We start from the raw sequence: 15,042 nt of genomic DNA, 5'->3' as shown, positions 1-15,042 counted from the left end.
ATTGAAGAGAAGACCGGACAGTGTGTTAAGTGGTATCATTTGTATACATGTACACAATGAATGACAAAAAATGCTTTTTTGTCTCCTTAATTCTTTCAATATTAGAGTTGATGGCAGTCAGTGATGTGTTTCTTTGAAATCATGCGCCGCTTTGAACCAAACATCGCATGATCGTTGTATTTGTATATGGATTTCAAACTTTCTTTAAAGCTTTTAAAACTTCTATAATAAATATACCAGTTGTTAATATAGATGCAGAAGATGACAAGTAAATATATAATCAACACATGGTATCGTTAAAAATAATACTTATGTTTTCTTTTTCGAAATTCAACTCCTCTTTTAAACGTTGTCCATGATTGTCAAAGTCATTTGCCTTTAAATCCATGGACTTCGCTGATGTCATTGTCTTTCATATGGGGTAGTTATTGAATAATAGAAAATCTAATCTCTTGATCTATTAAGTAGACATACATAAAATTCTTAAAACTAAGATCAGGGTATGATCAAGTGAAGAAACCGAATAGCGGCATATCACATAAATCCTTAAAAAGAATACAACATTAGGCCAAGATCACCCACCAAGACCTCCGGGAAGTGACTTGAGTGTCACCCGTCGCCTTTTACTTCTTCTCTAATATCCTTCTAAGAGCCGACCTTAAATGTTGGGGGCCCTTTGGGGTCGAGACGAGGGGTCTAACCCCCTTTTCTAAAGGGGTGCAACCCTGAAAAAACCCTTTTCGGGCAAGTCCGCGACTTTAAGGGCAAGTGGCTCCTTTAGTAAAACGTCATCCTATCCCTAACCCTAACCCTAACCCTAAACCCTAACCCTAACCCTAAACCCTAACCCTAACCCTTGCATACGTATTGTCCATTCCAGCATAAGGTTTACCCTTTCAAAACACCTCATTCGCCACTTCGTATTGATATACTTTCCAAACTGATAAAAATCCACCCTTTCGCTCATACTTGTTGAACAGGTCATATAATGTGAGAGTGATATGTTGTGGAATAGATCTTAATAGTTCGGTGAACCTTTTTCCGTTTGTTAGAAGTGTATCATCGAAAAGGACAATTAATGGATATCGGGAAAGAAGATTCTTCACTGACTCCATACAAATAAAGTCTTCAGCTCGAAAACACTTTGCATTCTTTGAATTCATGCACACAATTTCCAGTCTACTGTCTATTCGACTAAGTTTCAGTACATTTTCTGAGGCTAGTCTTAAGTATTCTTTGGCTCGACAATTTAATGCTTGTTGTACCTTTTCATTGAGAATACCACACGACGAGATTGCTCCGAAGACAGGATGAATGCTACAAGAAGAAAGATGTGGAGAGTCTGCGTAAAATTGGATGAATCTTAACGATTCTGGTAGCCGTATTATTTCCCGGAGATTGCGAGATATATCCAACCATCGTCCGTCAAGGTTACTCTGAAAATTTGCACAGGATCGCAGGGTAAATGTTGGAACAACATTTCCCCTCTCACCAACGATGTCCTGTAAACCATAGCGCGACCAAAACAAACTTTGTGACAAAATAGGTGATGAAATGGTAAGGGCAGCATGAATGCTCACATCAGCTGCGTATACATTAAATGCATTTATTACTATTGGACTTGAATGATCTCTATCACCAAATTTGAATGCAATGATACATATATTAAAATTTTCAATTCTGTGCATCTTTTGAAGACTTTTGTCGAGGGTGTTCAAAATAAATTCTCGGTCATCTGGTAAAACATGCAATTTTCTTATATCGGAAATTACGTTTTTCTTCATTGTACTTCTTTTACATTTATCCTCAGCCTTCAATTGCTTATCCTCTACCCTCAAACACTTATTAATCCCCAACCCTCAGAAATTGATCATCAACCCTCACTTCCTTATCCTTAACCTTCATACACTTATTCCCATCCCTTAAAAATTAATCCCCAGCCCTCAGAATTTTATCCTCAACCCTCAAAAGCTTATCCTCAACCCTCAGACACTGATCCTAAAAGATTAAAAAGTAATCCTCAACTCTTATAAATTTATCCTCAGCCTTCAATTGCTTATCCTCATACCTCTCAGACTTATCCTCAACGCTTAAAAATTAATCCTCAACCCTCAGAAATTTATCCTCAACACTCACTTGCTTATCCTAAACCCTCATACACTTTCTCATCCCTTAAAAAATAATCCTCAGCCCTCAAAATTTTATCCTCAGCCCTCGAAAGCTTATCCTTAACCCTTAGACACTTATCTTCATCGCTTAAAAATTAATCCTCAGCCCTCATAATTTTATCCTCAACCCTTACTTGCTTATCATCAACCCTCAGATACTTATCCTCATCACTTATAAATTAATCCTCAACTCTTTCACATTTATCCTCAGCCTTCAATTGCTTATCCTCAACCCTCAAACACGTATCCTCAGCGCTTGAAAATTAATCCCCAACCCTCAAAAATGTATCCTCAACACTCACTTGCTTATCCTAAACCCCCATACACTTTCTCATCCTTAAAAAATTAATCCTCAGCCCTCACAATTTTATTCTCAGCCCTCAAAAGCTTATCCTCAAACCTTGGACACTTATCCTAAACGCTTAAAAACTAATCCTCAACCCTCAGAAATTTATCCTCAGCATTCAATTGCTTATCCTCAACTCTCATACACTTATCCTCAACGTTTACAAATTAACCCTCAACCCTCAGAAATTTATCCTCAACCGTCATTCTCTTATCCTTAACCTTCATGCACTTATCCACATCGCTTAAAAATTAACCCTCAACCCTCAGAATTTTATCATCAGCTCTCAAAATTTAGGTGGTTTTCCTTCACCTTCACACACTTATCCTCAACGCTTACAAATTAATCCTTACCCTTATCCTTAACCCTCATTGGGGCTGGGGTATATTAGCGCGGAAGCATCACATTTCAATCAGTTAGAGTTAAGCTGTAGAGGAGCTGGGGTAGAAGTAGGTTTCCTTTATAGTGGTCCTGTACACATTTCTTATTAAATATTATAGTTGGTGCTTAATTTTTCTTTCAGATTTGCATAAAATTTGTTTAACTATCTAAAGTAATGGGTAAGTAATTGATTTTCTTAAATGTCATTCGTCTCACCGTATTTATCTAAATTATCTAAGATAACGTTAAACTTCCACTTCTTGTATTGAAAGAGATAAATTGTTTTTCACTCTTTTTCTGAAATGGTTTATGGATAACAAATGTCTTGGCATTGAAAATACACTACTCATCAAGAAAAAATAGAGTTTTGTTGATAACTAGGATAAACAATTCACAGAAAATAGTTTTAACAAAAATCAAACTCGTTTCATTGATTTTACTGATTGCTTTCTTTAGAGGAAGATAATGAATCGGTTATCGTGCAAGTCATTAACTCCGCCCACATACAACACGTGATTTTCACTTGACAGTGACGAGATGAAGCTCCAAATGAACTCGTAATTATGTTATAACCCTAACCCTAACCGCAACCCTTACCCCTAACCCCTAACCCTAAACCCTAAACTCTAACCCTAACCCTGAAAAACCACGACGGTGTAATGCGGAAAGGATTAACTTCCCGTCGCGGGGACGCGGGAAATAAGGGAACCGCGATGTCTGTACTTTATAATTAGCTCAGAAGAGCTAAAAACAATACCTAATTAGTTTTTGCCTAATCATATATCCGAAGAAAAACAACAGACTATTCAGAAAAACAATGGACGATTTCAACACCAGAGCTTTATATTCATGCGAATAGTTAACTCCGCCCACATACAACACGTGAATTTCACTTGACAGTGACGAGATGAACCTCCAAATTAACTCGTAATTATGTTATAACCCTAACCCTAACCTTAACCCTGAACGCTCTAGCTCCACCGCACTTGGCCGCCGGCCAACTTGACTCGTTATACCTGCACTACCGACCGCACTTGGCATCTGGTCGGCATGGCTTCCAGCTGACACCTGCAGCTGATAACTGGTTTCCATTGTACACCTGCAGCTGACACCTGGCGGTCTTGTTCGACCGAACTTGGCATCCGGCCAGTTTGACTCGCTCACACCTGCACTATCGACCGCACTCAAAACTGCACTCAGTTGAACTCCCTATCGACTCCTGCACTGCTGAACCCAATAGGGAGGTCAAGTGTACTCATTTTACCTCCTTATCTAATCGCATTTCGGAGCAGTCCTTCATAATTCATGTCTGGAAATTTACTTTCAGCTTCGACCAGTTTTAGCAATTAATGTGCACTTAGGGTACACTGCTGTTCGCTTCAATTAAGTTATTTGACTATCAAACTAACTCTCTATCACTGTTAATTTTGTATTGCTTACCGTCTAGGTATAAAAATCCGAAAATGAAAATTGGCACTAAATTTTCCGTTTAAATGAAGACTTCCACGGCACAATATTCTATCTCCGGGAATTGAAGAGTTCCTATAGTCTGCTTTATCTAGTTACTGATACATTGTATCTCTACACACCTACTTGCATTTCGCTAATTTAACAACAAACTATAGGAACTCTTCAATTTTGGGAGATAGAATATTACGCCCTAGAAGTCTTCATTTCAACGAAAAAATTAGTGATGGTTTATATCATGGAATTTATATACTTAGACGGTAAGTAATACCGAGATTATACGTCAATGTGATTAAATCCATTCTCATATATAATGCAAATACTGGCCAGTTTATCTGAAATTTTACCACTCCTTTCCGAATATATCATATACCAGTTAGGGTCTTGTTAGCTGCAGAACTGAAGCTCTCTGAAAAATATTTTGACGGAACAAAGAGCTATAGATCCACCCCTTATAAAAACCTTCGATTTACGGCGCACAAAAAGCTGCTCACAGTTGAGGCCTGATATCGATGTATTCTTGGGTTGCTGTCTCATAAATTTCATATGAAAAAAATTCTAAACATATTCTCCTACTATAGTTGTGTCCCAATCATTCCGGATTTTGGAAATCCAAACAAGGTTGTTTTTACGTACGGGGACCACACAGCAAAAATCCCCACAATGACTATTCAATGCACTAACACTTGTGTACATTTATTGAGAGGTCTCGGTAGCTTGGTTAACAATATAATCGGGGTCAATCTTTATCATAGTTTAGCGTACTGACATTGTCACATATTTTCTCCGAAGAATGATGGCCCGAATGTGGATTTGTCTTTTGTTTCCTTTACTCGTTGCGTCAGGTAATGGATTTTGATGATTGTTAAAAATCACGCTTATGGTCATTCACTTTTAACATATAAAATTCCATTTCCTTAAAAAAGATCGCGATTACTCTTGGGTTCGAAAATCATCTGTTTACATAATGAGGTTCTACAAGTAAAATAGGACAATTAGAGCTCTAGAATCCTTTTAAATATCTAATCATGTTACTAGTAGGTGTAATTCAGTTGTCAATTTACATTTCAACTTTACCATTAAGCACCATAGGCATAAGTATCTTTGGGATAGGGAAACACAATTATAACATGAGATCTGCCCTCAGGGGTTGGACCATAACTATATACTTCAGTCTTAACAATTATAATATCTCTTATGCAATGGTAGTATATTTGAGAAGAAGGATCTTATTCATTATCTGAAGATTAATTGTAAATATTCAATGCGTGATCCATAATATTCTTAGACCTTTAACTCCTGATCCAGGAGTCATCCAAAGCATAAGTATATAGATACCTCGCGATAGATCACAGGTAATTATGTTACATGTGTTAGAATTTACTAACAGAGATGTTTCTGAACATGAATCGAATATGAAGATGAACATGAATGTGAAACAAACATGAAACTGGTACATCCCGATTCCGATGCTTAAACCATAAAAATATTGAATCCCTTAATATTATAAATAAATGGATGGTATTCCAATTTTTTCTTTAGTCATTTGCTTTTTAGATTTTGTTCGCTAATAGAGAAGTATGTAAATTAATGATAAATGTTCGTTATCCTAAATTAACGCAATACAAAAACAAATTTTATTCTTTGAATTACCAAACAGACACAACTTAAGCCAGATATGACGTCTCTCCATGACCCGTATTTCTGCAATGCATTGTCTGAAATCATCATCAAAAGACGATTTAAAAAGGAGAAAGATGTTTGTGTGGCAAGCTAGAGAATGTGTGCGTGATGTGTGGGACAGAAAGATGTGTGCGTGGTGTGTGTGAAAGAGGATGTATGTGTGAGAGAGAGGATGTGCGTTGTGTGTGTGTTTGTGTGTGTGTGTGTGTGTGTGTGTGTGTGTGTGTGTGTGTGTGTGTGTGTGTGTGTGAGGGAGGGAGAGAGAGAGAGAGGAAGAGGATGTGCGTGGTATTTGTGTGTGTGTGTGTGAGAGAGAGAGAGAGAGAGAGAGAAAGAGGATGTGTGTGTGAGAAAGAGAGAGAAAGAGAGAGAGAGAGGGGGAAGAGAATGTGCGTGGTATTTGTGCGTGAGAGAGAAAGAGAGAAAGAGAGAGGTCTTCGAGAGGATGTGCGCATGGAGAGAGAAACAGTGGGTGTGTTCGTGGTGATAGAGAGGGGTATGGTGAAAGTGAATTGTGATAATTAAAACAATTTCCGTATACGAGAGTTTGTTTTCTGTTTCTTCGCTTTCGCGGAGATGATACATTTTGCTTATTCTAATTAGTAATTCTTTTAATCATTTTTTATGACGTACATATTTCTTGTACTTGAATCTAAATTTGACAAACTTTTCATAATTTCTTTATTAAGATGTGTGTATGTCCGAAGAATGTAAAATGTAGCTTTTTAATATCAATAAAACTTCTTGTTTGGAAAATTTAACACACTTTCTCCTCCCTTCCCCTAACTTCATTGTTGCACCATTTGATGTAATTGAACATTGAATTATCGTCCTAAATGTCGAGGAATACCATACAAAAGATCATGTAAGTCAAATGAATGTTTTCCACCACAACTCGCAGTACAACAGAAAAGACAATGTTGTTATGATTTTTTGTTAAATTGTACATATATCGTGTCAAACCTGCATATTATCATTAATGAATTTCTAAAAGGGGGACGAGGTCCGGAGGGTTCAAAATCAATGCATTTTTTCATATAAGATCATGAAATTCCCATACCCCTTAAATTCAGACTGCGGGTTTGTTTTACGCATTCTATGTCTAGTAATGTTTCCGTCGTTTACAAATTACTTAATGAATACTTAGATAACTTGTGTTGACAAACCTTTATATATTGGGTACGGTATACTTCCTGGTTTTACGCGCCTGTTACGTTGGTACATGAATGTCAAGTTCACATTATGATTTTCTTGTGCGAAAGTCGGTCGACAAATTGATACCATAGACATTCATATAACTAGGTTAAAACAGCATAATCGACAACCAATAATGCTCTTACTTGTATAACAAACATATAATACTAATTATTGGTGAAGGGGTTACAGATGTTTCGCACCTTTCATTTTGGAAGAGAGAGAAAAAGAGAGGGGGGTGTTATAGCTGCCAGATAAAGTAAGTGGTGGCCGCCAAATAAATTATCTATCTCCAATTTACTATATTCGAGGGTCATAATCATAATTTCCTTTCCAATCTGGATCAGGGTGTATCAGTTTCATATTCACCTTCATATTTGATTCATGATCAAAAATATCTCTAATACAGAGTAAAGGTATAGAACTCTAAATATAGGATACAGAAATTTGACGATTAAAAAAACAAACAATTAACCAAACGGTTTAAAAATCTACTCTGTATTCTAATATATTCAAACTTAATCAATCTACATTACTATCAAACTTCATCCCAAACTCCGTATACTTCCCAAGATATGCAGAAATGAATTCGAAGAAATGCCACGTTTTGGTTGACTTTTAGCTGGGCCCTGGCACTATATCACTCAACAGAATGTTTGAATATTGCAACAAGCTATTATATAGAATGAGCAGCATTAGATATAATTTCTTTGTTGAATTTCTTGCCCCAATTCATAAACTAAGTCCGTAATAGCTCCAAGTAACTGAAAATTGTTAAAGCGTCTGCACTTTCATTTTTCACAGCCATTTTGATTGATTGTATAACGTCCCTCTCGAGAATTTTTCACTCATCCAGAGACGCCACCATTGCTGGTGAAGGTCTGCAAAATTTTGACATATGCTCGGCGCTTACGTTAAGCCTTTGAGCAGGGGGGTCTTTGTCGTGCCACACCTGCTGTGCCACGGGGCCTCGGTTTTTGCGGTTTCATCCAAAGGACCGCCCCATTTATAGTCTCCTTTTACGACAAACAAGGGGTACTGAGGACCTATTCTAACCCGGATTCCCATGGGAAGACACAGCCATTTTTACCGGTACAACTAATTACCCAAAAAGAATGAAAGGAATCATAACGATTTCGAGACTCAAATACTAATTTTTCTCAATATTGATTCATTATAGTACATAAATTATGCTAGTAACAAGCATTTATACAGATAGAAATGTCTTATTATGTCTATTTTTATACCACAGTAAAACAGGTGTTTCACGATTTATGATAATGGTGTTAATTTAGGTACATGGAGTTAATAGCACAATTTTCAGACACTTGGAAAAATTCAACTTACACATGTAGAAATGGTGTCCAATGCTGCACATTGTATATAATAGCTTTTTGCAATGCGAACTTGGGTACCCTATATTTACAGTTCTATACCTTTACTCTTTAATAGCAAATTCGAACTCAAGAGATTTAATTCCATGTGCATTAAACACAAAGTTCGCAATAAGATGTCCAATTTCATACGATGCACATTTTACAGACTGTCCGATGGGATGGACGGAATATGCAGAAAAATGCTACTTTTTCTCGCAGATGAAGGAAACCTGGATCGCAGCCTCGGTACAAGAGATTATACAATCACCTTTTTGCACGTGATTTCAACACTGTAACACTGACTGCGAGAAAAGTTGGTTTGTTGTTTGTCCATTTGACAATTTTTCACTCAGATTTAGACGACACCAGTTGAAGTTTAACAGTGAGGGTTCTTTAATGTGCCAACGCCTGCCGTGACACGGTACTTCCGTTTTTAAGGTCTTATGTGAAGGCGCGTTTGATTGAGAAGAATTGTACATGGGCTCCTTGCTGCTGCTCTAGTATTGTTTTGAAAAAATGGCGTTTAATATGAAAATCGTCTCAATGACAATTTATTTAAATTTTGTATTTTATTTTAATACCACGTCTTCATATGAGTGGAAAAAATATCGAGAGGGACGTTAAACAATATACAATCGTTTTAATACCGAGCAGTATTGATTTAATTCAATACACATATATGTGTGTACTGTAATAGAATAGTGTAAATATGATCAAAGTAAAACCAAACATAGAACGTATTTAATTCACCCCCAAAAGTAGACTATACATGTATATTGGAATCAAAACATACATCTAGCAATGTTTACAAATATTTTCATTAATTTTTACAAAACACAAGTTACTTAAACTTTAGATTTTTGTATCTTTTTTCATGGTAATGTTTCATTCTCCCAAATTTTTTTAATTTCATATATCAAACTCAATTTTTCTCTTCATTCCACGCCATGTTCAACACTTGATGCTCCCGCTAAAGTCAGGAGTAAATTTTCCCACTAAAGTCAGGAGTAAACTTTTCCAACACGTGTTCAACACTAGTGTCAGGGAATACACTTTTTATTTACAACTCTAGCAACTCTCGTAACTCGAGTAGTTCAATCAATCTTGCCCCAGAAGGCCCGTGATTCTCACTTCTAAATACCGAGCGTTTGGTGAAGGATTGATCGCTACCTAATCCCATGCGGATCCGAGTTAGAATAGGTCCTCAGTACTCCTTGCTTGTCGTAAGAGGCGACTAAATGCGGCGGTGCTTCGGATGAAGCCGTAAAAACCGAGACCCCGTATAACAGGTGACACGGGAAAGACCCCTCTCTGCTCAAAGGCCGAGCACAGGCCTAGATTTTGCAGCCCTTCACCGAGAATTAAATGTACTAGTATCACATGCAGAGTATTTGTAAAAGGAGACAACAGGCTGTCTTCAATATAATTATAACATTTTCATGGGGACTTGTTTTCGTTTTGAAGAGTTGTCATCCTTTATGGAAATTGTTTTCGCGTGTTTATGAGGGATTTAAATTCACGGGACTGGTTGTCCGCATCACAAAAACCACGATAATTCACCTGAAAATTAGTACTATGACACTAATAATAATGCCCACAATATATTGATCTATTTCTCTTTCAGACGTTTTGTCAGTCCTACAACTCTAAACTAGCAGAACCACAAAACACTGATGAAATAGACTTTTTAATTGGGAAGGTATTACATCTTGGTAAGACGTACAGACAAGAGTTTAGAATATACGTATATATGGCTTTTCGTAAAATATGAGTCTTATTTCGTTTCGTGGGGATCCGGGTTAGAATAGGTCCTCAGTAACCTTCCTTTGTCGTAAGAGGTTACTAAATTTGACGGTCCTTTGGATGAGACCGTAAAAACCGAGAACTCATGTCATAGCAGGTGTGGCACGATAATATTGGTTATGTAGACACCTAGAAGGGTGATACGGAAATATATTGGATCCTTGAAAAAAATCCCATTGGGCAAGGCGTAAGCCGAACCCAATATGGTTTTTCCCCCCAAAGACCCCATATATTTCCGTATTACCCCTCTAAGTGTCTACATAACTAATTTATCCTGTTGATGATTTTACCTTTAGATCAATTAAAGACATATTGACATTATTCATTCTTAAACTGATGCTTTTCTAATGTACATGTACAACTGTTACAATAAATGACTGCAATGGATGTATTCCTGATATACTTTATCAAACGTACAACAATGAAAATGTGCCTGCAACATTTAAACTATCAACAACGGGATAAAAACAAGTTTTTCAACAAACTGTGAATTTAAGAAAGAGAATGCATTTGTTTTTGTATACCTATGATGTCATAATATGCGCTGACTCTGTTCTCTTTTAGAGAAGTCGAGAGGCCTTCATCGACTTCTCTTCGCAAGTATTCATGTTTTTATTCTGGAAATCACAACTCTGATTACATCAACCAATTCTCAACTGGTTCCCTATTGTGGCATCGCTTCCCCCCGGACCAGTTAACGTAAACCCGGGGTAGAGTACACGTTAAAAATGGATTAAAAGCAAGTAAATGAGGATTTCCTTGTGACAGTTTTGTGCATTACTGTTAAATGTTTGAAAACAACGTGTCTATTGCGTAAATCCAGCACATCTGAGTCGAAAGGTCGGTCGAAGCATAGACCGTCACCGACTCCGGCATTCACATGTTTTCCAGAATCAAAACATGAATGCTTGCGAAGAGAAATCGATGATGGCTATGCCTCTCGACTTCTCTAAAGAGAATAGCACTGACTCCAGTGACAGGGTATATGTATTCTCATGACGTCATAATACACATATGTGGTCAGTAAACCACGTGGAAGGGACATATTGAAAATATTAGGTTAGTAAGAGACATAACATCGTTGTATGTAGCATTGGTTTCAGCCAATGAAATTGCAAGGATTTTATCAGAGGCAGGATAAAGATCCATCCCTGCTCAAAGACCGTAAGCGCCGTGCATAGGCGTAAATTTTGCAGCCTTTCATCGGTAATGGTGACGTCTCCATTTGAGTGAAAGATTCTAGAGGGACGTTAAACAATATTCAATCAATCCCCATGAATGCTTAAAGGTCTTGAGCCTATGAGCAATACAGACATGGAGGTACCTTAAGGTCCCTCACCATTCAGACAGGTGACATGACATCACAGCAGGTCGCAATCTCCACTGGCATGAAAATACGGAAGGCTGTAGTGGTAGTAGCGACTGATAGAAGACCAGGTAGTTTAGACCATTGTCACTGAAAGAGTGTGCTAGTCCATAGGAGAAGTCAGGCGGGGTTAAGCACGTTGGGGTAGCGGTTCAGGATGACCTTGTCCTAATTTGGGAGTGGGGGGGGGCGCACTGTGGCTGCTCCGGAGCTATGTGTGTTCATGAAGTCCTGGTGTGATGTTTGGTTGTTGCTAGGGACCATCAAGTCTGAGGCTAGTCAGGCTACCTTTGTGGAGTGTTGTCCCGAGGAGAAGCTTGTAGTATTGGGTCAAGAGTACCCTGAATTGATTAGTCAGTGTGGGTTGGTTGGTCCGTCTCAAGGGGCTGAGGTTCGAAGTTGGTCGGACCAAGCGCTCCGTAATACCTTGGGGGAGGGTTCCGGTACTATAGAGAAAAGGTTGGAGCACGGTTTTGCCATTTGAAATTCCCCAGCCATGGTTAGAGATGCAGTGACCAGTCTGGTTCATGAAGCGTCTATCCCCAAGGCTATTGACAAATGAAAATATATATTCAACTGCACATTTGTCAGATAGTGGTTGAACTGTGTGTGGGTACCGGTCATGCAGTAGTGATGTCCCGCAAACGGGCGATGGGATAGGAACGTACTGCTTTTTGGAGTGTACAATATGTGATAAGAATACTTTAAAGCAAAATTTTATTTAAGCTAATGATCACTGGGTTGGAGTCACGGATATTATTATGGAAAATCATTGGGTATATGATTCGTCCTTAACGCCAATTCGAAACAATAACTGGGGACCACACGAACCTAACGGGCAGCATGGGGAGAACTGCGTTGTGATGGCTCAAGGGTATCACGGAAAATATGCTGATGTTGATTGTCATACAGCGCGTGGGTTCATTTGTGAAAAAGAGGCGATGTAAGTCATGCGAAATTAAATTACTGTTTTATGTACGTGCATTATATTCATGGTTTTCACTTTAACGTTGATTTCAATGGATAATTTTTGATTTATTAATGAAAATATTCAATCTACTTTTACAGATTTGAGGGAACAATTATTGGGTAGATTCCGGCAGGAAGACTGTTGTTATTTAATAGTCTTGTAAATGTTATACACATCGAATCGTCTACATCCTTATATCTTGCTATAAATAATAAGACTTGGTATACGCAGAGTATTATGAAAATTTGACTAGCAGAGCACCCGTTCTGCAACTGATCATGAAATGTTGCCATGATTATCGATGTACGTTACTTTGAGAACTCTTTATTTGCAAACAAAACAGCTTTTTCATTATTCTGGAGGAAAATACTAAAGCTTGTATAAGCATCTCATATGAAGTATGATCTCACCATGACCGTAAGTGAACAAACTCAATCATTTAATATGACTTTTAATGGTATTTTTCTGGAATACTAAAACAGGTGTTTTGTTTTCAAATATTAAAGAGATTTTAGTGTCCCACTTTCACTGTGATTTGATGCATGATATAATCAATAAATCAAGCCTAGAAGACTTTTTAAAAATATAATTGTCCAAGATATCTTTTCTTTAATCAAAATGTTTCTTCAAAATTTTGACCATAGATTTAAAGAATATTCACAAATACTTTTCAATTTCCATAAATATTTTTCTTATTGAAAAAAAATAACATCTATTTGAATTTTATATGCATGTTTTATTAGATATTTATATCGTGAATCAAATCACTGCAGAAATTGTACTCTTAAAATTTCTTGTTCGCAAGTAAAACACACTTCTTATTATTAAAAAAAACCCACCCAGAATTATATATACATATATATATATATATTGTATATATGCATAGCTCTTATCCTTGGACGAATTTGGCTCCACTCTTTTGGCACGCTGTTTTTGGCTATATTTAGCTCCAAAACTTCATAGTTATTTCCGATTTCAAACATTTCGGTTGAGCATCACTGAAGAGACATTATTTGTCGAAATGCGCATCTGGTGCATCAAAATTGGTACCGTATAAGTTTTACACACACACACATATATATATATATATCCCTGTGAGCTCGAAATAAAGGACACCACAGAGTCGTCCACTTCTGCTTCATACTTAGATATTTCACTGAAAGTAGACATTAACGGCAAACTGACAACTCAACTGTATGACAAACGGGATGATTTCAGCTTCTCCATCGTCAACTTCCCATATTTATGTAGCAATATTCCATTATCACCTGCATATGGTGTTATATATCTCAACTGATTCGATATGCAAGAGCTGGTTCTGCGTATAGTCAGTTTTTCAATCGAGGTAAGCTACTGACAAACAAGTTGATGGTACAGGGGTTTTAACAGTCTCGATTGAAGTCAGCATTTCGCAAATTCTATGGTCGTTATAACGATCTAGTTCGTCAATACACCCTCGCATTGGGTCAAATGCTGTCTGACGTGTTTCATACCGATTGCTAGGCCGTTCTTGGCACACTGATTTTGACTGCGGATAACTCCGTTTACCTGATCAGGATAGAGGGGTCACGGCGGGTGTGACCGGTCAACAGGGGATGCTTACTCCTCCTAGGCACCTGATCCCACATCTGGTGTGTCCAGGGGTCCGTCACTTTGTTCGATACCAAAATCATACTGTATATATGATGTTTTAACGTGACGCTTAACAAAATTAACGTTTTTCATTGTCCATCAGTATATATGAATACCCGTTACGCTTAACACATTGAAAATTCTGTATTTATCGTAGTTCAACCCTCATGTGATGTCATAACATTTTGCAAAGTCAATGATTTGATAAGATTTATGTACATTTTGTTGGAGTCTTTTTTAATGAAAGGTGAAGATAACGAACAGTGATCAATCTCATAACTCCTATAAGCAATACAAAATAGATAGTTGGGCAAACACGGACCCCAGGATATACCAGAGGTGGGATCAGGTGCCTAAGAGGAGTAAGCATTCCCTGTCGACCGGTCACATCCGCCTTGAGCCCTATATTCCGATCAGGTAAACGGAGGTATCCGTAGTCAAAATCAGTGTGCCAAGAACGGCCTAACAATCGGTATGAAACACGTCAGATAGTATTTGACCCAATGGTAGGTTGTATTGGCAAACTAGATCGTTATAATGACCATAGAATTTGCGAAATGCTGAATTTAAACGAGACTGTTAGAACCCCTGCATCATCAACTTGTTTGTCAGTACCTTGCATCGATTTAAAAACTTTGAAATATTTTAATCATAAA

General features: G+C 37.6%; 1 protein-coding gene across 1 annotated transcript; it reads left to right on the top strand.

Annotated features, from left to right (window-relative positions):
* The first annotated feature begins 5,077 nt into the window (after positions 1 to 5,077).
* Positions 5,078 to 12,934, top strand: LOC125650857 (low affinity immunoglobulin epsilon Fc receptor-like). The gene is made up of 5 exons (XM_048879413.2): positions 5,078 to 5,207; positions 8,782 to 8,861; positions 10,240 to 10,327; positions 12,511 to 12,727; positions 12,853 to 12,934. The coding sequence occupies exons 1-5, from the start codon at positions 5,156 to 5,158 to the stop codon at positions 12,875 to 12,877; spliced, it is 462 nt and encodes a 153-aa protein (XP_048735370.1). The 5' UTR covers positions 5,078 to 5,155; the 3' UTR covers positions 12,878 to 12,934.
* Positions 12,935 to 15,042: the final 2,108 nt, after the last annotated feature.

Source organism: Ostrea edulis, chromosome 5 (genome assembly GCF_947568905.1).
Source record: "Ostrea edulis chromosome 5, xbOstEdul1.1, whole genome shotgun sequence".
Taxonomy (NCBI): domain Eukaryota; kingdom Metazoa; phylum Mollusca; class Bivalvia; order Ostreida; family Ostreidae; genus Ostrea; species Ostrea edulis.
This window is presented reverse-complemented; position numbering and strand designations above follow the sequence as displayed.